General features: G+C 37.2%; 2 protein-coding genes and 1 long non-coding RNA gene across 4 annotated transcripts in view; all 3 read right to left on the reverse strand.

The window, feature by feature from the left end:
- Positions 1-847: 847 nt before the first annotated feature.
- Positions 848-2,194, reverse strand: LOC121429245. Its single transcript, XR_005971883.1, has 2 exons — positions 2,114-2,194; positions 848-965 (listed from the first exon to the last, which is right to left on the reverse strand). It is a non-coding gene; the product is annotated as an uncharacterized LOC121429245 (long non-coding RNA).
- Positions 2,195-6,078: 3,884 nt separating this feature from the next.
- LOC121429001 lies at positions 6,079-8,952 on the reverse strand. Its single transcript, XM_041625896.1, has 2 exons — positions 8,763-8,952; positions 6,079-7,614 (listed from the first exon to the last, which is right to left on the reverse strand). The coding sequence occupies exon 2, from the start codon at positions 7,321-7,323 to the stop codon at positions 6,079-6,081; it is 1,245 nt and encodes a 414-aa protein (XP_041481830.1). The 5' UTR covers positions 7,324-7,614; positions 8,763-8,952.
- A 68-nt stretch (positions 8,953-9,020) lies between these two features.
- The window catches only part of LOC121429244 (choline transporter-like protein 2), a 31,536-nt gene continuing 13,205 nt past the window's right edge, over positions 9,021-27,351 (reverse strand). Inside the window, exons 9-22 of one of the 2 annotated variants that reach the window (XM_041626211.1) lie at positions 26,887-26,970; positions 23,772-23,884; positions 23,116-23,238; positions 21,810-21,909; positions 21,078-21,170; positions 19,796-19,886; positions 19,008-19,137; positions 18,132-18,237; positions 16,788-16,882; positions 15,188-15,294; positions 14,663-14,736; positions 13,707-13,872; positions 11,499-11,583; positions 9,021-10,919 (exon numbers count right to left, since the gene is read on the reverse strand). In XM_041626211.1, the coding sequence (XP_041482145.1) occupies positions 10,795-10,919; positions 11,499-11,583; positions 13,707-13,872; positions 14,663-14,736; positions 15,188-15,294; positions 16,788-16,882; positions 18,132-18,237; positions 19,008-19,137; positions 19,796-19,886; positions 21,078-21,170; positions 21,810-21,909; positions 23,116-23,238; positions 23,772-23,884; positions 26,887-26,970 (1,492 nt within the window). In that variant the 3' untranslated portion in view covers positions 9,021-10,794. Of the gene's footprint in view, positions 10,920-11,498; positions 11,584-13,706; positions 13,873-14,662; positions 14,737-15,187; positions 15,295-16,787; positions 16,883-18,131; positions 18,238-18,901; positions 19,138-19,795; positions 19,887-21,077; positions 21,171-21,809; positions 21,910-23,115; positions 23,239-23,771; positions 23,885-26,886; positions 26,971-27,351 lie in introns of both variants that reach the window. The other variant, XM_041626210.1, reaches the window with a different exon arrangement.

Raw genomic sequence — 27,351 nt, forward strand, 5'->3', positions numbered from 1 at the left:
TCAATATTCCAAAGCATGAAAATGGAAAGTTTATTATTGACTCTCTGTCATACAAGCAAAACTTATGGTTTGTGAAAATGATGGTTTAGAAAGAATTGAACCATCGTGAACAATCTATGACCTAGTTGCCTATATACAAATTGAAAGACTTATAAGAAGACTTATTAGAAGGCTTAAACAGAAGGCTTATAGATAGTTTGCTAGGCATCATATATCATGTGAGGAATAATGATAAGGAAGCATTAGGTAACTTCATCAAACACACTGCACCCTGATCAGAAATATTGTTAAACTGGTATAGGAATTAACCATGACCTCAAGGTGAAAGTTAATTAGGCGGATAATTGCACTTGAATCGAACAAGGTTAAGAAACTTAATAATTCCATTAAATTGTTTTTGAATTACTAAAATATATATATGCACTAAAACAATACAACTTTTCAAATGGATTGTTTCTTAGCACAAGTTATGACACAATCATTTTGAAATATCTCTATCTTCCTGCTCTTTCTATTTTTGATGCAACTTTTATTGCAAATATTAACTTAAGTTTGTATGCATTTTTGTTTAATATTTTCAATGTAACAGGACTGTGTTGAAAAACAGTGTATGTGTATTTTATCTGAACATGTTAAATGAATAAATATCGTTCATGAAAAGAGACTCCTTTGAATAACCAAATGAATACACGCTGCATGCTATTGGGGTGGTCTTGAACATGTAGATATAGAGCTTATAAACTTATACCGATAAGACATGAAAATTTGGTCCCAAATTAATGGCCAGAAAGAGAATAATCCTACATGTTTGACTGCATAGCGGATGATCATAAAAGAGAGAAAAAAATAGATAGAAATAGCACTTCAGGAACGATTGCCATCACTATTGAATGCATCTAGGCATGCATGTATTAATTTTTGTTATAAATATATGTTACCCCTCCCTGGGTGGGATGGGCGTTAAACTGTAAATAATAATGAAGAGAGAAACAATTGTCAGTCACATGTAGCTTGTATGGGCATCAACAAGGTAATGATCATACATGTACGTTTATTAAAAAGAATGTCACAAGAACCATTTCAAATAACAATCAATATCAAGAATAGACATAATCTATCAAACTAATTTCTCAACTTATGATTATATAATATATTCACTTGTTCTTTAACATACTTAAATAATAAACGAATGTAAGTACTAAAATCAATACAAATATAACTGCTAACAATCAATCTAAATTATATGAATTAAAGAGTACTTCCTAATTCTTATTAATAGTCTCTAATTCTAATAACCAAACATTGATGAAATAAAGTCTGAACTACTAGACTAAATGATAAGAGAACACATGGCCAATTGATACAGGGGAATACATCCTAAAGCCTCAGGTCTAAACTGTTAAGATGGTCCCTGATTCTTATGGAACTTTTATGTACAAGTTGAGAACTTTCTTTGTTCTGACATCCAAAAAGAATCCCTTGCCATTTCTGAGGTGATCCCTTAATTCTCTCCAAGTTAACTCTCTCACTCTTGGAATCAGTAACCAATATACACTAACATACTAACACTGTCTTCCAGCATGCTATATGGCTTAATAACCCCTAATCTACCACTAACTCCTAACATATCTTAAAAGTAAACACAAGTTCCAGGAGTCAAGGTAACAAGCTGAAAGTTGAAGAGCCTATTTACATAACACGTTGATAACAGATACTTTCTCGAGAAGAACAAGAACAAAGGAGTATACAGCATAGGTATATGCACATGCACCTCTGACTACAGAATCTAATATTATATACAGTTCAAGTACACATTAGAAGGAAATGTCAAAATAATATACTGATCAATACCTATTTCTATTTCTATACCAAAAGCTTCAGTAACAACTATAACTAATGTTTTCACTATTAATTGGTGAATATCTCTGTATTGAGATGCCAGTGATATATAACAGTATACTCTCAATTATAATGTTCATCCTACCCAATCAGTCTATATACTTTCAGGAAGACATATCATACAACAAAAGTATCATTACAATCATAGTAACATAATATATATATATACAACAGTTTTGGGTATTAATAACAATAAAAATGTATCTTTTCTTACCTGTAAATAATAATGAAGAGAGAAACAATTGTCAGTCACATGTAGCTTGTATGGGCATCAACAAGGTAATGATGACCAACCACATGCTTGACAACTGAGATGGAGGTTTTGGGTTGCTCCACTATAAAATAGGGGTGTGCAAGTGTTCTAATTGAGGGTTATATAATACACTGAAAATGAATGGGTGGTATATGTGAATGAGTAAAGCTAATTGAATTTTGTAGGGGTGCCCTATTTTTGGAGGGGCCTCACATCTTTCCCTCCTCAAAGAAATGTCGTCCTCGACATTTGCGACACATATTTACAAGTAACAAATACATAGATGCTAATCAACAAAAACAAAATATCAATACAAAAACGGCTGTCCAAGTAATCAAGGGGATTACTCCTGACACAAAATTCTGAATAAATTTGTATACATAATGGTTGTGTATAAACACATGTCTACTCAATGAATTTTTGCAGAAGAATAATATCCTAAATATCGCAAGTTTAAGAACATTGCGTGAAAAGTGTAAACATACCAGGCGGCCTTTCCTGATAGTATACAACTCTCGATCAGTTAGATCTTTATACGAAAAAAAAAAAAATTCATACAACACAATTAGTGTGCTTGAGCAGTCCATTAAAAAAAATCACTTGAGAGAGATGCCTGATAACCAATGCATTCTACATTTCATAGCTATATAACTATAAAAAATGAAATTTAGAAATGCCTATGTCTCTATCCCAACTGCGCAGTATCTAATTTAAGTTTCTGTGCATCTCATCTCCCAAACAAATCTCTATCTGATCGTTAAAAAGTTCTTCCAAAACTATCAATTTCGGAAATGATTTTCAATAAAAGTTCTTCAGCACACGAAGTTCGGGTACACGTGCTGATTCAGTGTGGAATACTGTGACGGTTGATTTAGATATACTCCACTTTGGTTGGGGTAAGAGTAAATGTTATTACTGGTTGGCACATATTCTGGGGCATACACCATCTGTTGTGGGGGCATGTGGACATACATTCCACCTATATTCGAGTTCATACTTCGCCTGTCTGGTTCTCCGAGTCCACTGTAGGTGAATTGGTTGGGAGGTCGTCGATCCCTGGCGGGCCATCGTGGCAAGTTAACCTCATCCGGTGTAAGGACCTGGTCTGTTGAGTTGTCCACAGGCTGCATCTCATCCAGTCCGGTTGGCTGCAAATCAAGATAAGCATCAGCTCTGGGATACCCAGATGCTTCCACTGGTGGCTGGTTTCTGTCTACAGTCACTGTTGGGTCTGGTAGAGGTTGACCTCCTTCAGAAGTAGTACTTCCATCAGGCCTGGTGTCCTCATGGAGATGGTCCGCAGGTTCAGGAATCTGCAGAGGAACGTCCTCAACCGGGTCAGAGCAGTCTAAAGGTGCCTGCTCTGCCACTGGCGAGTCTACCCTGGGTGTCTCTTCTAGTGCATCAGAAGCTGCTCGATGATAATACTCAGTCAAGTATGCATCTTCGTCATCTGAGCTGTCTAATTCTGCTTGATGGGATTGCTCACGTTGTTCCTCCTTCTTAATAGAGCGTCTGTTAACCTTCTTAGTTGTAGTAGGAAGTTGTGTCGTCTGGCTGCTTTCCAACGAGTCACAGGGAAAGAGAAGATTGCGGTGAAGAGTCCGTGTTCTCTTTTCACCACTCTCAGATCGCAGCTCATACACTGGCAAGTCATCCTTCCTCGCAACTACCACGTAGATGTCATCTTCAAAATAAGCTCTCAGCTTACCTGGACCATTTCTTGGTTTACAGTTTTTGATGAGAACTCGATTCCAACTTCCCAGAATGGAGATGATAGTTCCTCTCTGCTGGGGTCAAGGTCCGGGATCCATATGCTATTACCCGCAACATTCCTTCTCTTTTCTGATAAAGCACGGCACCAAGACCTTCCTGTGATGCATCTGTGTGAAGTATGAATTCTTGGTCGAAGTCTGGGTAGGTCATGACAGGTGGGTTGATAAGCTCCTCAATCATAGAGTCGATAACAGCTTGATGCTTCTGAGTCCATATAATTCTAGTACTGGATGGAGCTTGGCCATGTTGCTGCTTCTTTCCCGCCTTCTTAGACTTTGCTCTAGGCTTCGGGGTACTTGGTGGATTCTGTGATTTTAGAAGCTCGTATAGTGGCTTTGCCCGCTTGGCATAGTCCTGAAGATACCTTCGGTAGTAGCCTGTGAGACCAAGAAGTTTCCTCAGATCACCTACAGTCTCTGGCTTCTTATCTCTGATGGTTGTGAGGGCCTGTGTCTCCTTGGGATCCGCTCGATACCCTTCTGCTGAGATAATTCTTCCCAGGAACTTGACTTCGCTCTGGAAGAGACTACATTTTGATGGTTTAAGCTTTACCCCATGCTCACTTAGGCGTCGCAGGACAGTTCTAAGATGGGTGAGATGTTCTTCAAAGCTCTGGCTATACACAATTATATCATCAAGATATACCTCACAGATGTTGTGATTCAAGCCATCAAGAATTGTTTCCATGCATCTCTGGTAGGTTGCTGGTGCATTCCGTAACCCAAAGGGAATCCGTTTCCATTCATGAAGTCCCCATGGAGTTACGAATGCTGTCATTGGTTGACTCTCCTCGGCCATGTAGCCTTGGTGGTACGCCTTACCCTGGTCCAGAGTAGTAAACCAGCGATTTCCTCCGAGACTGTCAAGGATATCCTGCATACGAGGGATCGGCTGTCTATCAGGAATCGTCTTCCGGTTCAGCTCACGATAGTCAATGCAGAGACGTAATCCTCCATCTTTCTTTCTCACGCAGACTACCGGGGATGCATAGGGGGACTCTGACTTCTTGATCCACCCTCTATCCAGGAGATCCTGTAGGTACAGTTTTACTTCCTGATACAATGGGCGTGGTATAGACTGGTAAGTACGCTGCACTGGAGTATCGTCGCTTAGTCTCAGAGTCATCTGCAATTCAGGAATTGAACCCATATCTTTGTCACCCTTAGAGAAACTTGCCTCTTCCTGTCTAAGTAACTCCTGTACTGCTAATCTCTGCTCCTCAGGCAAATGGGGGAGTTGAAATGTCTGGTCATTGTTTGAAGAGTCGCCTGACTCTGCAGACACTGAACTAGTGTTGACGAACATCTCATCACGTGCAGGTGGAGGGTAGCCAGGCAACACAGAACGAACATGGAGTACCTGGCCTAGTATAGTGCGGCTTGGAATGACGAGTGGTCGGTCAGAATGATTTGAAACTGGAATGTCAATCCGGGAGGAGTTCCCTTGAGGAAGTCGCAGTAGATACGGCTCAATCTCCAGTCCCTCAGGCCATTCGCCATCACAGTTGGGCTCAAATAAGACTTGGGTGTCTTTGGCGTTAGACCTGGCTCGTACTCTGGTAGCTAGGTTGATTGTCGAGTAGGCTGGAACTCTCGCAACTGATCTTCCAGTCCGCACACAACAGATCTCTTCAGTCTCCCTTGCTTTGATGACGTTCAACAACTTCATGGCTTTGTCTTCGGATAGGTTTGGAATTGATGCTTGTAGAGTACTGAGTGGGATTTGATCACCATCGAAATTGTTAATTGCTTCTCCAATGACATTGGAGCCAATGATGGGTTCCCGGAGGTCATCTGTCGCAACAAGGAATGGCACCGACAACGTTGGGCTCCTAGAGGACAACTGCAAATCAATTGGAATCCATCCAATGTAAGGCATGACAGTCTCATTTGCAGCTGCCACCCTGAGTCCACGTCCAAGTAGATCCTCTACCTTCTGAAGAGCAACATCAGGTAGCTTTTCTTTCCACCATGCCTCTGTCACCACAGACACCTGAGCTCCTGTGTCCCACAACGCTGTTGCATCTATGGCGTTCATGGTGCATTTTACCAGGCAACGTTCTCCAACGAGTTCAACAAGTTTCCGGCGTCTTGGGGTTGAGTGCATCTGGTTCAATGCCACATTCTCTTTGGGGAGCTGATCAATTAGGGTTAAACCCGGTCCCCTCGGGTTGACCCTTGCCCGTTTCCCTGGTTCCTCTTCCTGCATCCACGGGCATAATGTTCAGATGAACCACACTTGAAACAATGACGGCAGTCATTTCCCCGACCTTGCTCTCGGCATCTCTCACATCCCTTAGGCCGGGGCGGCCTGCCATCTGCTGGCATTGGTCCCGGTGCAGGTGTCCTATCCTGCAAGGCTGCCACACACGCTTTGAGTTCGGCCAGTTGTGCCGCAAAGCCCTTCATCATCTCAAACTCCGGGTGCTGGCTCTTATTCCTTTGCTTTGCAGGTTCTGCATTGTCCTCCGTGATGACATTCACCCGTGCTGCGGGTCTGATCCCAGCTTTCAGTTGCCGCTTTGATTCCAGGGCAACTGCAGTGTGCAATTTTTCCAGGAGTTCCTCATCACTGGTTGTGACAGACAAAGATGTTTTAAGATCTTGCCTGATCTGGTCATTCAACAACCCAGTAATGATTGTGTGAATAAACATATTCTGCACCAGGCTGACGTCATATTTCAGCCCAGTTGTTGTGTCCTCGGAGGCCCGGATTATCCGCTGGCGCAGATCCAGAGCCCGCATCACGAAGCTCTGTGCTGATTCAGTCTTCCCCTGGGTTGCCTGAGAAAGCTCTTGATATAATTCAGTCGCATCCTGCTCCTGATAATGCGATTTTAAGAATGCTTTGAGAGTACCAAGATTGAGGTTGGAGCAGCTTTCCAAATATGATCGAAGCCTTAGGCTGGGGTGAATGGCCTTCAAAACACTCTCCACAACCTCAGCTTCTGAATATCCTTTCAAAAGAGCTGCATCTATCTGGTGGTTGAGGCTAGATAGAGTTAGCCTGTCCTTGTGACTCGAATCACCCACTTGACCGCTGATTCGCAGCTCCTTTCTAATCATCTGCATGGGTTGAACCGGAACCGGAATTGAAGGCTTCTCCTCCACCGCATCTTTTACAACAGGCAGGTGCAAGTCTGGTACCTCTTCTAGACTCTCGTCCTTCAACCCTTGCAGAATGTCCTTTAATGCAGCCAACGTGGCTGCACCAGCCTCATTATCTCCCAGCTCCCTTACTAGCCGTTGAAGTCGACGGACCAAAAACTTCCTGGGCTTCCCCTCTGTCTCCGATGACGGGATAGCTAGATGGGTGCAAACCATTGGCAGTTGTCCTACTGCCAGACCAAATATCGCCTCCTCCACCTCGAACACCAAATCCTCGATGTCTGCCATGTTGACGAAAGCTATGCTGTGGATCCTCTGACTGGTCCAACTACCACTGGTTTGCCCTTTTAGAACTCTTTTAGGTAGTCTTGCAGTTCCCTGTCCACAGCTTTCTTCCAGTCACCTTCACAGCATCAATGATTTGAGTTCAGATGTTTATACTTCAAATGGGCCTGGTCGCATCCTCACCGATTCCAGGTGGTCGTCCTTAGACAGCAGTCTTGAAGATTTACATCGAAAGTTGCTGTCCTGGCAGGGTCGCCAAAATGTTACCCCTCCCTGGGTGGGATGGGCGTTAAACTGTAAATAATAATGAAGAGAGAAACAATTGTCAGTCACATGTAGCTTGTATGGGCATCAACAAGGTAATGATCATACATGTACGTTTATTAAAAAGAATGTCACAAGAACCATTTCAAATAACAATTAATATCAAGAATAGACATAATCTATCAAACTAATTTCTCAACTTATGATTATATAATATATTCACTTGTTCTTTAACATACTTAAATAATAAACGAATGTAAGTACTCAAATCAATACAAATATAACTGCTAACAATCAGTCTAAATTATATGAATTAGAGAGTACTTCCTAATTCTTATTAATAGTCTCTAATTCTAATAACCAAACATTGATGAAATAAAGTCTGAACTACTAGACTAAATGATAAGAGAACACATGGCCAATTGATACAGGGGAATACATCCTAAAGCCTCAGGTCTAAACTGTTAAGATGGTCCCTGATTCTTATGGAACTTTTATGTACAACTTGAGAACTTTCTTTGTTCTGACATCCAAAAAGAATCCCTTGCCATTTCTGAGGTGATCCCTTAATTCTCTCCAAGTTAACTCTTTCACTCTTGGAATCAGTAACCAATATACACTAACATACTAACACTGTCTTCCAGCATGCTATATGGCTTAATAACCCCTAATCTACCACTAACTCCTAACATATCTTAAAAGTAAACACAAGTTCCAGGAGTCAAGGTAACAAGCTGAAAGTTGAAGAGCCTATTTACATAACACGTTGATAACAGATACTTTCTCGAGAAGAACAAGAACAAAGGAGTATACAGCATAGGTATATGCACATGCACCTCTGACTACAGAATCTAATATTATATACAGTTCAAGTACACATTAGAAGGAAATGTCAAAATAATATACTGATCAATACCTATTTCTATTTCTATACCAAAAGCTTCAGTAACAACTATAACTAATGTTTTCACTATTAATTGGTGAATATCTCTGTATTGAGATGCCAGTGATATATAACAGTATACTCTCAATTATAATGTTCATCCTACCCAATCAGTCTATATACTTTCAGGAAGACATATCATACAACAAAAGTATCATTACAATCATAGTAACATAATATATATATATACAACAGTTTTGGGTATTAATAACAATAAAAATGTATCTTTTCTTACCTGTAAATAATAATGAAGAGAGAAACAATTGTCAGTCACATGTAGCTTGTATGGGCATCAACAAGGTAATGATGACCAACCACATGCTTGACAACTGAGATGGAGGTTTTGGGTTGCTCCACTATAAAATAGGGGTGTGCAAGTGTTCTAGTTGAGGGTTATATAATACACTGAAAATGAATGGGTGGTATATGTGAATGAGTAAAGCTAATTGAATTTTGTAGGGGTGCCCTATTTTTGGAGGGGCCTCACATATATACTATACAGCACGCACACAATTTATTAATGCAATACAATATGTGCCAGCCAGGCTCAAATCCACAATAAATTGGACAAGATGAAATATCTAATTCTATATACATGTAGTTTGATAGAGCAAATTTATGCTTTAAAATGATAAAAACCTTCATTTGTGATTTACAGTTGGGTTGAGCTGGAATATGCACGTATTGATTGTACAATACTTGTACCCTCGATAGCAATATGACAAATACATTGAACATTTTATTTCTGTGTACATGCACCTCCAAGCGTTCTTCAAGATACACTATAAATGTGAATAAAAACCATTTTTCTTCAATAAAATTTAATTATTGTGTACATAGCTTGGTCCACAGTGTTGACACTTTATAGTACAAATACAGTTTATAAAATACATTACATATATACATTTAAGAGTTGACTTCTACTTTTGATATTAGCAGTAGGTATGTTTGTACCCTTCATTTTAACGACTGATTGTACATTGTGGTTAATGCAATCAATTGTTAAGATATTCTTCTACGATGACTGCTAAGACTTGTGATACCATTTCCAGGTCAAACGTAGTTCCGGGAGTGTTTTTGTGTGTTAAACAATGGTTTGAACTCCTAACTTTTGTCTGCATGCTCACAGCGTTCCCACACCATCGGTTATGACCTTTAACTATAATATTCCCTAATTTGTTTCAACTTCATCAAATGCACTTTCTAATTCATTGCAGGATTCTTGGGTTTACGTACTAAATTTTAACTTCATTACGCATCATTTATAACAGAATCATATTATCAATTCTATTCATAGACTTCATTAAAGAATCTGCATAACTATAATGGAGCACATGCATATATTTTAACTTTGGAAGATTTTTTTTTTCACTGAAAACGCAATGAAAAAAGTTAAAAGATGCGTTGATAAAGGGAGAAGTTTCACCTTTACTTTTATAAGCACATAGTACTGTACCAACCTGAATCTATAAACTCTACATGTACATTCCGTAAAAAATGTTAACATCCTCAAGACTTATCTTTCTGGTCAAGCATTATAAGCACAAAATATCAGCCATTGATTCTCAGCCTGAAATGTATTAAAAGCACAAACCTCCATGAAAATGAAATTCTTAATAAACTTTTAATTTCATCTTTCCATATACATGTATATAAAGAGCACACAGTATATAAATGGTATACAAAGGCCATAAAAGTATTACCCGAATATGAAAAATTTCAAATATTGATACCTAATTTCTGTTTAAAAACGCCACCTTATCATCTTACCACTAAAATCTTATTGCTTTCTTTTCAGCCAAAAAGACACTATGCGTAATGGCTTTGTGCTTTCAAAGGAATTCTGTATTCAGTAGAATACTTCTGCAATTCCAATTTAAAAAAAAAGAAATAAAAAGTATCCTCTTTTTATGACTAGAAATTTAATGTCAATAAATATATTTAAAAATATATCTCTCGGTCATTTGAAAAGCCAATTAAAATTCATACCAGCTTGAACAAACTTACAAATTTGCCACTTTTTGTCCAAACAGGCCTTACTGACGTTTGATGTATGTAACTCTGAATTTTAAAGGTCAATCTCTCTACACGTCACAATCAGAATATGATTGACCTTGGCATGGATGCTTAACATAAACCAATGGATTGATTCCACATTCTCAACAAACCATATCAATTTCTTTTAAACAATGGTTTTCATTATCTTATCCATCAAATGCAAAGCATATTGCTTGTTGAGTCCGGTTGTGTTGCCTTGTTGAGACTGTTTAATCATCGTCATCGTCACCTTTGCCTTTACCGAATTTGTTCTTCTTGCCGACGATGTTCATGAGTTCTTTTGACATGTAGTAAGGTTTTTCTGCAGAGCCATCATGTCTCTCAAGATCTTCCACTGTGTAAAGAAAAAAAAGAAATTGAATATAAACAAGTTATCATTAGTTATGCTTTTAAATGAACTGAGATTGCAATCAAGTGCTTGTATCCCCTCTGCAGAGTGCACCGATTAAGAGCTAATTATCATCAACTTGAATTTAGTTTGGCCGTCATTCTGACATGCAAGCATTTCAAGAAATGTTCCTGCCTGGTATTAATTTAGTGAATTTGGGTGTACCGTTGTCATTATCATTATCACCATCGTCATCATCATCACCACCATCACCTACTCCTCCATCAATACTACTGTCATCCTCATCATCATCTTCATCATCGAGCATCGTCATCATCACCACCACCTCCACCATTAACATCATAATCACCATCGCAATAATCATCATCATCATCACCACCACCATCATCATCATCCTCATCATCATCAACATCATAACCACCATCACAATAACCATCATTACCATCATCATCATCATCATCACCATTCCAATCATTCATATTATCACCATCAATGTGATCAACATGTCTGCAACAGTTTCTTTTCCATAATCACATTGATAAATATCTCAATAGGATTACTTACAGAAGCATAGGAAGAGTGTATCAACAGCCATGTCATAGACTCCAAAGAAGCAGACTGCTATGAAATATGTACCTACTACAATTACCTGCAAATAATTTATAATAAAAACAGAGTGTTATTATGAACTAGCTCAGAATCAGGGCGGAGAATTCAATGCAATAAATCAGTATTTCAATGAACATTTCTACTAAGTATTTCATATCACTGGAAAATTCACATGAAACTTCACCACAGCTACTTTAAACAGAAATATGTGATTACCAATTCAAATACTTATAAAATATTAATGGGCCTTGAAGGAGCATGAAATGTATTTCCTGACCTGAATGACGTAAGTCATTATATGGCAGTTCTTTATGGGTCTCATTCTATGTTCTCAAAAGTATGCTAGTTAACCCTATCTAGGCCGGGGGGGGGGGCCTCGGAGGCCCCCCCCTCAACGAATTGCGCGATATTTTCGCCGTGCGAAATTTTTTTACCACGCCGCTCGCTGAGTTTTTACTTTCAAGTCTTGCGCAACTTTTGAGACCAATTTTGCGTCACCCGGGTATGTGGTTCCGAAATTACGTAACATTATGTAAGTGCATGTCAGACCGAAAATTGCTCAAAAACGTGATTTCGTGTACAAAGTCAATGCAAATTGTGTTTTCAACCAAAATTCATAAATGTATGATTATTTTTAGTTTTGCCAGTCTAAATGTATTCATTTTATGATTTTTATGATCACAGAAGAGTCCCCAACAAATTTCATTGAAAAAACAATGAAAAACAAAAGGTCAAAAAAACAATGAAATACATAAGAAATTCCAAAAAACAATATAATACATAAGAAAATGATTTGATATCACAATTTTTTTCATGTACTCTTGCTAAGGACACCACAAAGAGTTCCTATACCAAAAATTAGTACATTTGGAGCTTTATTTAGGGAGTTAGAGGAAAAAGTATGATTTCGCATACTAATTACGCATAAATTAGCATAATCACTTAATAGCAATTCGCATGAAAAAAATTACTATACAATCTTGTAGATTATATCCCAGACAACCCGCGTGCCAATTTTCGGCGCGATCGCGCGGTCGACGGCCGAGATCTTAGGGGGGGGCCTGGGAGCCCCCCCGGCCATAGGAACTCCCAAAATACCCCGGCCTAGATAGGGTTAACATAACACTAATGACTCAATCATGCTTAATCTCATTGTTCTGTAGCAATAAGAGACAATCTCTATTAGACCATTGACTTATAAGGTAATTTAACTAGGAATTTATGATTTTATATTTTTGAAATAGTGAAAAAGTAAATTAGCCACAATGTTGCCCTACAATATGTGGTACATGTATATAAGGAAAACACAGTAGGCGAATACAGTACATGTTGGCAGCTTAAGGTACGGATTAAGAATGGTACGCAGAATATTGCCTTTTCTTTTGCAGCTAAAATGCCTCACGCAGACAAATAACGCACTTTAAAACATGAATGAATCATTATGGAGGCAAGATAAAAAATGCATATTTTGTTTGTCTTATTGATTAACTAAACCCACAATACGTCATAATGGCCAAGCCAGGGCACAGGTGCATGACCAGGAACCATATTATTCATACACCCCTCCTCTGCAAATTTGTAATTTTCCTAATACACCTCTGTAATAAATTATCAGTCCATTCCCATTTATCAAACCCAAGCGCAAGTCTTGTGTATGTGTTAAGTGGATGTGCGCGCCATGCATGATGCACGCATGCGCTGTATACACTTTACGACACAATTACTTTACTTAGCCAGGATTATACTTCAAGTTTACGAATATCCTAAATTCAAAGGTAACAATAGGCAAACAGACATAATTTGCTACAAATAATAGCTTGAATTACACATCATACAACTGTAGGCCTATAGGTAATAATAATGATAATAATAATGACTGCATGGCTTTAATTTTTAAGAGATACATCATTATTTCCTAAGTAGACCCATACTGCCTTTGTCAAGACTTGGGTAATGTGAGACTACTTTGGGAAATATATATCACATCTCCCTCAAAGCCAGTCAATGTCATATAAATATAGTATTCCAAAGAGGGATACTATTCCCCTATTACGCATTTCACCCAAGTTATAAGAAATAGGAGTATTCAGGCGCAGATCCAGGATTTTTCTGGATCCACACCTGGTATATCATCAAAAGAGGACGTAAGGTTAAGATACGTACTATGATAGGTATCCAGTAGTATGTGAGATCTGGTACGGTGACCAAGTTAGATATGAAGGAAATCTGATTGGTGAAATAAAAGAATGAAGCCACGCCCACTGCCCCGACGACTAGCAACTCTCCCATGAAGAGTACAAAGTTAGTCAGCTTGTTCACTACTGCAACCCTGTAAAATAAAAAATAGAAACAAATATAATGGTTAGCATTTATTCCTGATCAGGTCTGACCCCAAACTTCCAATTACCAATGAGCAACTGCTATCAAACTTGGTTTCAAATGGGCAATGGTTTATTGTCATCAAGAACAGGACAACTTGCTTAAAAATGGCGAAAAACAACAGAAATATTACGTCAATATTGACCATATATTTTTTTCAATTAACATTTATCAATTTCATGTTTAGTTGTACGAGATATTAGCAAGTGATCTTTGAATCATAGCTCAGTTCCCAATTGAATGCTTATTTCTTTTGATTTTTATATCTCACAGAAAACGCCTTTTTCAGTTTGTCCGCAAGTTGTTCTGTGCTTAATAAAATGAAATGGATCGGTTCACAAGACCAGAAAACCTAACTTCATACTTTAATGGGGGGTTTTAATGGAAATTTGGAAATGAATGGAAATCTTGTATAAGTGAAAATTTCACATGCTTGGACCTTATTGCAAATCATGTAAGAAATCAATCCAGGCCCAACTAATGTACAGTGTGCATGAATCAAACTTCCATTTAGTTGAATATTCGCCAAGTTGAAGCACTTTTCAGACCAAAATCTGGAAAAAGTGATTTTTACAAGTCAGTTTCCACAAACCTGTATTTAAAACACATATCTGCGGTCCCAAAACATTTGCTATGATGCAGACTCTATTATTTGCATTCATGTATACTTCATGGAAACTATGTAAATGGACCCTTTGCTTGTGTTCCTGGTTGATTATATAAATGTGAATATTTCTAACCTGACAATATTCCTCATGAGAAGGAAGAAGGCATTCTTAGCTGACGTGCAGAAGTTCTTCCCATAGATTGCAATCTGAAAGGGAAAAGGGTTTATAAACATTGCATGATATGAGATTTGTACTTAATACAAGCGGTAAAAATGTCAGAACCTGGGAACAATCACTAAGCCTTAAATTGTGATACTTTAAGGGCAAGGCCACAAGGAAACGATTTGCGCAAAAAAAATGCACTCACAATCATTTACTGATTCTTCGAAAGAAATATAATAACAAATTCACCAGCATACACAAAATAGTTGCATTCTAAACAGTTCTTGACCAAGTTTTCCGCCCAACTTGATGTTGAGATCTTAAACCCTTCTTAATTATTGATAGATACATTTTTGATAATCCATTAGATATCAATGCATTTAAAATACAAATCATTGGACCATGCCTGCAATATCAATGAGATCCTTGGTTTCCATTTTGTTGTTGTTGTTGTTGTTGGAAGCACTGTATATGTATACTAAGAGGAATACTTACCAGAATATATGCATTCTTGTTGAGGAATTTCATGATCTTCTCCAGGCACCAGAAACAACACTTGAGACATTTAATAATGTACTTCACTACGTCATTATCAGCTTTCCCTGCAGAAATTCAAACATAAATACAAGAAATGTGGCTATATACTATTACCCTGTGCTAAAGCCGGGGTAATAATATGCAGTGCTTAGAAACATTTGTATCAAGCGCTACATGTATATAAATGTTGCATATTATTATAAGAAGTAGTAGTAGTAGTAGTAGTATAAAGGGCTACTATAAGTGTTTAAAGCCTGTTTAAAGCTTTTGTGAAGGGTCTATATTGTGAATTATCACCCGTATCAGACATCTGAGCTGGTCATTTACAAAACCGTATTGCCCTACATTTTCTTAATATCGGGAAGGGTAGGTATATTGTTTGTATTTTCCTCGGTCTCAATGTGCACATTTACTTTGCATGCAGAGACGACGCAAAATATACCTTTGTATTTTCCCTGGTCTCACATCCGGGCATTTGTGGATGCGTATAAAGAGATACGCTTCATAAGGATCCGCGCACCAACAATATACGTCATAATAAAGACAACGCTGGATCCGAGAGCTTGCAAGTACGTCATAATGGTAAAGTGCAGAGCCTAGACCGATATTAACATGACACAAACTCTATTTTTAAAAGAAATATCCCCATTATCATGATTTTTGCTCTAGATATCTGATTTGGATGATAATAAAAATATTGACTGGCTCTTCTTTCGGGGAACATCAAATATATTGCCCTTAAATGACCCATATTGCCCTCGTCTAAAGACTCGGGCCAATATGATTCTTTTGCTGGCAATATATTTGATGTTCCCCTCAAGGCCAGTCAATATTATATAATTATACTCATTGGGCCGTATTCTGAAGTCGGGTGTAACTTAAACTCAGGTTTAAAGTTGTGGTTTAAGTATGGACAGCCAATTGTCACATAATCACTAACAGTAAAGATATCATACTTCAGCTCATTCGGTTCTCAAATCATTTACTAATTGTGTAGGAAGTATAAATAAATGATTGTCTTCATCATCGATGAATCAGGAAATAGCACAGTAAACATAAGAAACATACAATTTGATGAAATTTTGATACTTTTGGCCTTCCATACTTAAACCACAACTTTAAACCTGAGTTTAAGTTAAACCCGACTTCAGAATACGGACCATAATCATCCAACCTTCCCATCTAAAAAAAAGTTTAGTAGCATTTAAGTCTCTTTTCAACCGTTAAAATTCAAATATGACATGGTTTCATATTACATGAACTTACTTCATGAAGGAAGCATTTCCTTAATTGTTGTGGGATCTGGCCTACTTTCATTTTTACGCCCAACTTTAACTGATTTTTTTTCTTCTTGTCAATTTGTTCAATTTTTGTGTATTTATTTAATTCATTATCTGTATTGTATAATTAGTTGATTGTGCGCCTTGAGTGTCATTGACAGATATGTGCGCTATACAAATCTTAAATTATTATTATCATTATTATTACATGAAAAAAGAGAAAGAGCTTCCTACAGGGAAGTGCAATGAGAGAATACAGAACAAAGAGGAAATCTTACCTTTAAGTTTCTGCTCTACGTACTCCAGCAAAACTCTGATAATCTGAATGATAGCAATAATCAGAGACCCAAAGGCAATAGATCCAAGATGGTACCTGATGAAAACAACACAAATTCATGAAAATAGTCAAATATAATATTTCTAAAGCCAACCAATATTGTCTGCTGTTCAGATGGTTGAGGACCAGTGGCGGACCGTGACCCAGAGGAGACAAAACATTGGAGGGGCACAGCATTGTTCACAAACAATACAGTGCCCCTCCAATCATTTGTTTCCTTTGGGTCACAGTCCGCCTACTGTTGAGGACCTCTAATAATACTCAATGTCGGTAACTTGAGCTAACGATATTCAAGACACTGTCAAATTTTTGTTTTACTTTTAATATAAAATTTTTATTTTTCAACTTCCACATCTAAATCAAAATACTGTACAAATTATATCATTCTCATTATGATGTTTAGTTCAAGAGCTATTCAATCGTATTCAAAATGAATAAAAAAAACAACACTGAAACTCTGATGTCATGACCACAAAATAGAGTCGAATCACAGACTATTTGCACTAGATCTTTACCCGTTGGTCCTATAGAATGACTTGAAGAGCGGGAAGGGAGGAATGTCCTGTGGTTTGGTGAAAGCCCAGCAGTAGGAAGCAAAAACTCCAGCCAGAGTGATCTGACCAAGGGCTAACCCTAATCCTTACCCTACATCTATCTCTAAGTATTTACCTAATAGACCGATAGAATGACTTGAAGAGCGGGAAGGGAGGAATGTCCTGTGGTTTGGTGAAAGCCCAGCAGTAGGAAGCAAAAACTCCAGCCAGAGTGATCTGACCAAGGGCTAACCCTAATCCTTACCCTACATCTATCTCTAAGTATTTACCTAATAGACCGATAGAATGACTTGAAGAGCGGGAAGGGAGGAATGTCCTGTGGTTTGGTGAAAGCCAAGCAGTAGGAAGCAAAAACTCCAGCCAGAGTGATCTGACCAAGGGCTAACCCTAATCCTTACCCTACATCTATCTCTAAGTATTTACCTAATAGACCGATAGAATGACTTGAGGAGCGGGAAAGGAGGAATGTCCTGTGGTTTGGTGAAAGCCCAGCAGTAGGAAGCAAAAACTCCAGCCAGAGTGATCTGACCAAGGGCTAACCCTAATCCTTACCCTACATCTATCTCTAAGTATTTACCTAATAGACCGATAGAATGACTTGAAGAGCGGGAAAGGAGGAATGTCCTGTGGTTTGGTGAAAGCCCAGCAGTAGGAAGCAAAAAATCCAGCCAGAGTGATCTGACCAAGGGCTAACCCTAATCCTTACCCTACATCTATCTCTATTTATTTACCTAATAGACCTATAGAATGACTTGAAGAGCGGGAAGGCAGGAATGTCCTGTGGTTTGGTGAAAGCCCAGTAGTAGGAAGCAAATGCTCCAGCCAGGGTGATCTGACCAAGGGCTAACCCTAATCCTTACCCTACATCTATCTCTATTTATTTACCTAATAGACCTATAGAATGACTTGAAGAGCGGGAAGGCAGGAATGTCCTGTGGTTTGGTGAAAGCCTAGCAGTAGGAAGCAAAAACTCCAGCCAGAGTGATCTGACCAAGGGCTAACCCTAATCCTTACCCTACGTCTATCTCTAAGTATTTACCTAATAGACCGATAGAATGACTTGAAGAGCGGGAAGGGAGGAATGTCCTGTGGTTTGGTGAAAGCCCAGCAGTAGGAAGCAAAAACTCCAGCCAGAGTGATCTGACCAAGGGCTAACCCTAATCCTTACCCTACGTCTATCTCTAAGTATTTACCTAATAGACCGATAGAATGACTTGAAGAGCGGGAAGGGAGGAATGTCCTGTGGTTTGGTGAAAGCCCAGCAGTAGGAAGCAAAAACTCCAGCCAGAGTGATCTGACCAAGGGCTAACCCTAATCCTTACCCTACATCTATCTCTAAGTATTTACCTAATAGACCGATAGAATGACTTGAAGAGCGGGAAGGGAGGAATGTCCTGTGGTTTGGTGAAAGCCCAGCAGTAGGAAGCAAAAACTCCAGCCAGAGTGATCTGACCAAGGGCTAACCCTAATCCTTACCCTACATCTATCTCTAAGTATTTACCTAATAGACCGATAGAATGACTTGAAGAGCGGGAAGGCAGGAATGTCCTGTGGTTTGGTGAAAGCCCAGTAGTAGGAAGCAAATGCTCCAGCCAGGGTGATCTGACCAAGGGCGATCATAAAGTTGACCAACCAGAAGAACATGAAGAGGTTGTAGAACTGTAGGTAGATGGTGTAGTAAGGAAGTGCATACTCCTGGAAACCACAGTGGGCGGTGGTGTTGTTGGACGCAAAGGTCTGCATTGAGAAAACAATTTAAAATGGTACGTACATAAGTATGCAGTCACAGTCAAACTCATGTACATTGTAAATTCATTGCAAGCATTCATTTACTTCTAATTTCTACAATGACTGAATTAAATTTCAATTTGTTCATGGACTAGTCAAAGACTATGTTCAAAGTTGACTGTAACCAGAAAAACCTTTCAAATCGATTAATTACATATGCCCTGTGTAAATGTAAATAAATTGTTTGACATCACTATTGGTATCCATAATGTCTCAACACATAACAAATGGTAGCTTCAGAATATAATTTTTTTAAATTATGAATTTTTTAAAATTACAAATGAGTAAAATAAAAGCTTAAAAGCAATATTCCAACCTGTTTTTCTAAAGCTGGATGATATAAGCAATTTTGCGATCAATGATGATATTTTTTTTCAAACTGATCTTTCAAATGGGACTCAGTAATCTATAGAAGAGGAATAAGAAGTAATCTTTAAAGGGAACTTTAAAGCAAACTTTTTGGAGGAAAAATAAAATGAACAAGTAATTGTTTAAAGGAAAAAAGAATTGATAGCTTGAAAAGAAAATGAGGTAACAAGTTGGACATTTGAGACCAAAATTGAAAAAACAAACTTAACAAGGAAACATACAGTAATTGAATACTTACAGCAACATCACATGATGTGCCGTTAGCAAGCCCATAGTCTGATGGAGCGTTGTACACTACATACATGGCCTGGTGGGACGTGGCGAGATAACTGTGACAAGAAAACTAGAGTCAAGGTTTTTAAACATTAATCAAAAATATGAGTATATCTTGTTAGTTTTTCTAGAGAAAAGGCACACTATGTAACTTTTCAAACACGAAGCTGTGTGATGGTATACTTGTAAGCTGTAAAAATTGGTGAGGTTTTTTTTTGTCAATAAAATGTGAAGGTTGTGGTTGTTTTAATGTTTTTGTTTTAAGCAAGTAAACCTTGATTTTGACTGGCGGCTGAGTCCTGTTACCATGTTAGTTGCAATTATGACAAAGTTACCAGAGTTGTATTTTTTTTCTTTTTGACACGGACCTTTGAAGGCGTTTACCAATTCCAATACCTTCATTTTTGACAACCTTAGAGAAGGTACAATTTCCATTAAAGGGATGGTCCGAGCTGAAAATATATCTTAATACATAAAGTAGAATTCACTGAGAAAAATGCTGAAAATTTCATCAAAATCGGATAACAAATAATTAAATTATTGAAGTTTAAAGTTTAGCAATATTTTGTGAAAACAGTCGTCATGAATATTCATTAGGTGGGCTGATGATGTCACATCTCCACTCTCTGTTTTCTAATGTTATTATATAAAATCATAATTTTTTCATTATTTCATACTTGTGTACTTGTGTCTCCCTTATAATGAAATTAACAGAGATGCTAACAATAAATATCTAATGCACTAAATTAGTTGTCAATCCAATTTTTCTAGTTCTTGGAGGAAAAAAATTGATAAACCTAATTTCATATAATAAAAAACAAAAGAACAAGTGGAGATGTGACATCATCAGCCCTTCTAATGAATATTCATGACGACTGTTTTCAAAAAATATTGCCAAACTTTAAAATTCAATAACTTTGTCCCTAGGTATTTGGTATCCGATTTTGATGAAATTTTCATCATTTTGCTCATTGATTTCTACTCTATTTATTAAGCTATAAATCCTTTCAACCCAGACCATCCCTTTAGTAACAATTTAGAAACATTACAGAGCAGTATTTCCTGGGAAGCGTTTCATCAAACATTTTGTCCGACAAGTTGTCAGATCCGACATCTTTTCTTGAATCTGATTGGCCGAGAGGCACTGTTACTATGGTAACTGTAAGATTAACACTGTATTGTATTATGTATTAACACTCCCCGGTGTGAATTTCTATTCTTATAACTACAGATATGATAAAGGATACACTGCAATACAAGCCCATAGTGCTACTACAATCAATTCCAGCAAGAATGGTAGAATAGGCCAGAAGAGTGTTGATATCATATGCCCAATTGCTCTGAAAGAAAAGGAAAAAGACATTATCTTATCAATGTTCAGTGCAAATAATTACAATCAGCTAATAAAGGCAAAATTCAAAAGAAATTACATAATTTTTTTTCAGTTTCCCATTTTAAACACAGATTCTACAAAGTTGTATATTTTGTCACTTCACTCTAAAAACAAATATTTACCATATAATCATTCAATTGCTTCATTCTAAGAATATGGTAAACATTGAGAAAAACACTATTTTCAATCTAAAGTGAAGAATGAAATAGAGTACAATAGTACATCTCATTGATTTCAATCATCAATATCAAGACTAATATTATTCAAAAGTAACTGTAATAATGTTAAAGTGTTGTATAAATGGGTTTGTACATTACATCAAAATGCTCATAATTCCATATAAGAAACCCTTTTTTAGAACTAGAGAGACAAATTTGGCTTTTGCAAAATGTAATGGAATTGATGTTATTTAAAGATTTATCAATGTTTGTTCAGTTCAGTTTTTTCAGTTCAGTTTATTTATTTTCTCATCAATATAAAATGACAATATACAATATGTACATGAGTAAAAATTACACAAAAAGAGAAAAAAGGAAAACTACTTAAAAGTTCATGAGAACTTGTGAGTATTGTATACAATGTTTACCTGCTTGCTTCTTTAATAAGTGAGATAGCAATACGTATACGAGTGCAGAGACATAGTGTCATTAGAAGCAGTATAGCCAGGACCACTGACAAGATAATACCTGAAAAAACAAGGGAGAAATAAATAAAATAGTAAATACAGTTATTCATAAGGGGGTTGGGACAGACCTCAAAACCTCTGCAACTGTATCTGAAAAATAGCCAAGGGTGGCTAAGTCCCTGCCAAAGTCCAAGACGCCCCGGTCAGGGTTACAAGCTCAACAGCATGAGAATGTTCTTGGGCAAAGGATATCACGTAAAAGAAGAAATAAAAAATCTGAAAAAACGAATAAAAAATCAGAATTCTGATTTTAGTCGGGAGAATATCATGCTTGTGTATATGAATTTGCTTAAGACAAGGAAAGGGAATTTTTCATAAGGAGCATGCCCTACAAGAAATATGGCAATGAAACAAGCACTAAAAACTTTGGTTCAAATTCAGGATAATTAGGGGGTTTTGACAAAGCATCTAACAAACACTGAGGCCCAAACTCAAAAGGGTGGTTTTGAAAACCCACGGCTTATGCAGATTTTCTATATAAATTACGCTTAATTCACCGCGTATCAGGCGCGTGTATGAAAAATGTCCAGTCCTGATGCGCGCTTTTGTCACAGTGCGCCAAATTGACGCCTGTTGCTGTGGTTATCAACGCTATTTTATTCATGAGTCCACTCTTCAAACAGTGGACTCGTGAATAAAATAGCATATCGAACCATGGTAACAGGCGTCAATTTGGCACACTGTGACAAAAGCGCGCATCAGCATTGGACGTTTTATACATGCGCCTGATACGCGGTAAATTAAGCGTAAATAATACAGGAAATCTGCATAAACCATGGACTCAACCGTGGGTTTTCAAAACCACCTTTGTGAATTCCGGCCTTAAAGATTCTCATTATCAAACAGTGAGCATACATGTATCTAATCCACTCTCTGTGGAGTATTCGAGACCGTCTACAATATCTTTTCATACTTTATTCCCTTTTTTCCTTGTTTGCTTATCAGTAATGTTGCCTTTCCTATACAGTTGCATGCACACACAAGATGCTCATTATAATCAGTATATCACTTTGACACATATTTTTTAATTTCCAACTGACAATTTTGAACTAGTATTTTATATGTATATCTGCATCACGTCATAATAATGTACTCTCTCTGAAACTCTTGTTCACTATGACTTGGTGAATTACTACAACCCTAGCTGAAAAGAAAAAGTAATAGAAGACAGAACTACATACATCTATCACAAAAGCAACAAACTTACCAAAGACAAGCCATGTTGTTTGAAGTCTGAGATAACTGCTCAAGTTTGATGTGAATGTGAGGGCAGCATCCGCTCCATCTACGCCCTCTAAGCTCTTATACATGTAGTATGAATAATAGATACCTAGTGGAGGATATTGATAATATTAGTAGCATTTTTAATCAGCAAACGACTATATTACCCTCCAAAGAACAGACAAACTTAACAATTTAGAAGCAAAGAATTGACGATACATAGAGATTAACCAAAAGAAAGTCAGAGGTAAATATAAATGTACAAATAGTAAACTAAAAATCTGTGGCAATAAAGACAAGCAAGTGGATGAACATAATGTAAATCACTTAAATATTAGAAAGATCCTTGTTCAGTCATGACATAGTGCACTAATATTTTTAGTATAAAGTCAGTAAGATACAAAATGTTAAATAAAACTTCACAGAGGTAGAAAATATCAGTCAGTGGACTAATAACTTTCTTAAAAAGTTTAGCGTAAAATTTTTTTTTGTCGCAAGTTTATACACGACAAACTAAAAAAATGATCTGACCAACGCAGAGATGCATTATATATCATACGAAACTGAAATTTAAATGCGACTCTAAATCACAATTAAATCTTTGTGAAACACCCCCTAGAACTATCTCACTATTAAACTCACCCACTCCGAGGACGGCATACAAGGCAAAGATGGAGAACCAGATGATAACACCAGCCAACCAACGCATGATGATGATGAAGATAAACGATAACAACATACCGATACCCATACCACTGAAAATAAAAAACAATATAAGATTGGTTATCATGCATGCACGCCCTCAATGGTTTGCAGGTCTAAGGTCATGGAAATATTGTCATAGTTCTTTTGGAAGCATAAGGAGGAGAAGATAACATGATATGTGTTATACAAGAACTGAATATATTACTATTATTGTACAATGCCTACTTACTAAGTAGCTTGTGGTATGCGAACAAATGAGTGGGTAAATGTCAAACACTTGTACCATCCAAAATGTTCCGTCAAAAAAGTACCATTGCACGGGTCAGGAAAAGGTGATATCACTTTATATAACAAGTGGAATGCCTCTGGCCGTCTCACCTGCATCACGCGGTTCAATATAGCAGCAGTGCTGACTTTGAATACTACTCTAACTCGCACAAGATGTTCAGTGATACATGGTTACTCTTATGTCCACTTTTTATGAACTAGACCAATAAACTTACAGAGATATGATGGTTATTCAACAAAAAACCCCAACATGGCCAAAGTTCATTGACCTTACATGACCTTTGACCTTGATCATGTGACCTGAAACTCGAACAGGATGTTCAGTGATATTTGATTACTCATATGTCCAAGTTTAATGAACTAGACCAATAAAGTTTCAAAGTTTTGATGGTAATTCAACTGATGCACCCAATTCGGCCAAAGTTCATTGACCTTTGACCTTGGTCATGTGACCTGAAATGCGCACAGGATGTTCAGTGATATTTGATTACTCATATGTCCAAGTTTAATGAACTAGACCAATAAAGTTTCAAAGTTATGATGGTAATTCAACAGATACCCCCGATTCGGCCAAAGTTCATTGACCCTAAATGACCTTTGACCTTAATCATTAGGCCTGAAACTTGCACAAAATATTCAGTGATGCTTGATTACTATTATGTCCAAGTTTCATGAATCAGATCCATAAACTTTCAAAGTTATGATGGGAATTCAACAGATATCCCCAATTCGGCCAAAGTTCATTGACCCTAAATGACCTTTGACCTTGGTCATGTGACGTGAAACTCATGCAGGATGTTCAGTGATACTTGATTGACCTTATGTCCAAGTTTCATGAACTAGGTCCATATATTTTCTAAGTTATGATGACATTTCAAAAACTTAACCTCAGGTTAAGATTTCAATGTTGATTCCTCCAACATGGTCTAAGTTCATTGACCCTAAATGACCTTTGACCTTGGTCATGTGACATGAAACTTTAATAGGATGTTTAGTAATACTTGATTAACCTTATGGCCAAGTTTCATGAACTAGGTCCATATACTTTCTAAGTTATGATGTCATTTCAAAAACTTAACCTCAGGTTAAGATTTGATGTTGACGCCGCCGCCGCCGCCGTCGGAAAAGCGGCGCCTATAGTCTCACTCAGCTTCGCAGGTGAGACAAAAATTATGATTCAATGCATTACATATGCTTAGTAACTGTGCATGCAATACACAAAGGGCTTACTGGCTAAATGCGCATTGCTGCTGCCGATCAGATGCGCGCTTGAGGGATATTTCTTTCGCTTTCAAAATTTTCTTTCTTATTTTCATAGATTTACGTAGGAAAGAATCGATTTATTGTTTGTATTTTTGCTAGCTTCCTAGGTGTTGTACAACACAAAATAGCGAATATTCCTTTTCATGCAATGATACATTTCACATTCGGTGAAAGAAAGAGACACTCTATTCAACTCAGCTACACCTTGTTAAATAAAGCATTTTTCTTTCACCTTATGCAAAATCTTGCACCATCGCACTCATGCCTATTTGAATAGGCATATGAGTGGGTAATAGGGTAATAATATATCTGTGAAGCGCTTCGACATGTCGTTCCGATGTATTAAGCGCTATATAAAAGTGGATTATTATTATTATTTGCTATTTGTACACTATCTCATCTAAATTAGATGTGAACATATTTTTCTAAAAAGAGATGAATTTCACAATATCGATCCCACTTGAAGCATTCTAAACCAGAGGTCCAGGGCCTACTGGAAGAGGTTGCTTCCAGCCACGAGGGGATGCAAACAGCATCATAATGCCTCGTTTACATTTGCTACAATCACTGTATAATGGAAAAGTCTACACTTTTGGTGGCATTAAAGATGGCTACAGGATATGATTTTTGCGTTTGAATTATTTATGGCCATCATACATTTTCTTGCATTAGGCAATATATATAGCTAAAGACAAAGCCAATCCAGAGGGACTATGTAGATCATACAATGTTCTTGCATTGATCACAGGATGTCTGTTTAATATAACGTGCCCTTTTGCTGACTGCATAATGCCAGTATATTGTACATGTACAATGCCCGTGCTGATCATGAGATTACCACGTACTGATCGGACAATTCCCCCAAATTTTTTAAAGAGCTATGATCCTAAGATTTTGACAAATTCATTTTTCCCTGCACTGAACAAAATTGTTGATGCTATTGATGAATCTGTATCGCACAGAGCTTTTAAAAAAAGCTTCATACAAGTATATTGATATAAAAAATATATATATTTTAATTTACTCTGTTTATAGTTTGTATTCCATGTATAATTGTCTCATACAATGCGCTAATTTACTTCCATGTATTCAGTTTTATTCAAAAGCACCTAACCGTAAGATATTCAAGTTTATAAGATATTTCTAGTTGTATTATTTCATGCTATATCATGCTAAATACTCCAAGTGTGTTTATATTGTAAATAGCCTAACAAAGGGGTCTACATATCTCACTAGCAGAACTTGCTATTTCCGTAGATTCCTTTTAGCAAACAAAAGTAAAACAACTCATCTCTATTATATGTATTTTATCTTGTTTTTTTTTTTGGTAATAAACTCTTTCATTCATTCATTCATTCATTTAAAATTATGATTTTGGAACGCCACCATAAGGAGATTGTATGATTAGCAGCATATGATGATCCTACGACGATCGTAGACCAACTGCTAACGGGGCATAATGGATGCTGAGTAATCAAGCCTACTATAATGTTATACTTACGCCAGGATGAGATACCAAGAAGATGCAACATCTTGATAGATGACTTCAATCAGATTGAATACATCAAGGATCAGATTAACAGAACTACACAAAGATAACAAGAAATTTGCACCATTAATAAAAAAGTATAAATAGGTATATCTACATGTATTTTGCTATTTGATCATTGAATATCGATTTAAATATATGTCGATATTGAATTTTTTTCGGAGTACTATAGTACTATACCTTGTTATTGATGATTTTGTTTTTAATGTAAACTTTTGCAATTAAACTTTTGCTGCAAAAAAAGTATTTTTAATACACCATTTTGAATTTTAATTGAATTGAAACTGCATGTACATTCATGTTATTGATACGTCAAACATTATTTCCATTCTTTTCAATCATGCACTGTAAAGTAAACTACTGGTATACAAAGATGGACACCCATTATTATCAACAACACACTCTTGATATAGAAAA

This window comes from Lytechinus variegatus, chromosome 15 (genome assembly GCF_018143015.1).
Source record: "Lytechinus variegatus isolate NC3 chromosome 15, Lvar_3.0, whole genome shotgun sequence".
In the NCBI taxonomy this organism is placed as follows: Eukaryota; Metazoa; Echinodermata; class Echinoidea; order Temnopleuroida; family Toxopneustidae; genus Lytechinus; species Lytechinus variegatus.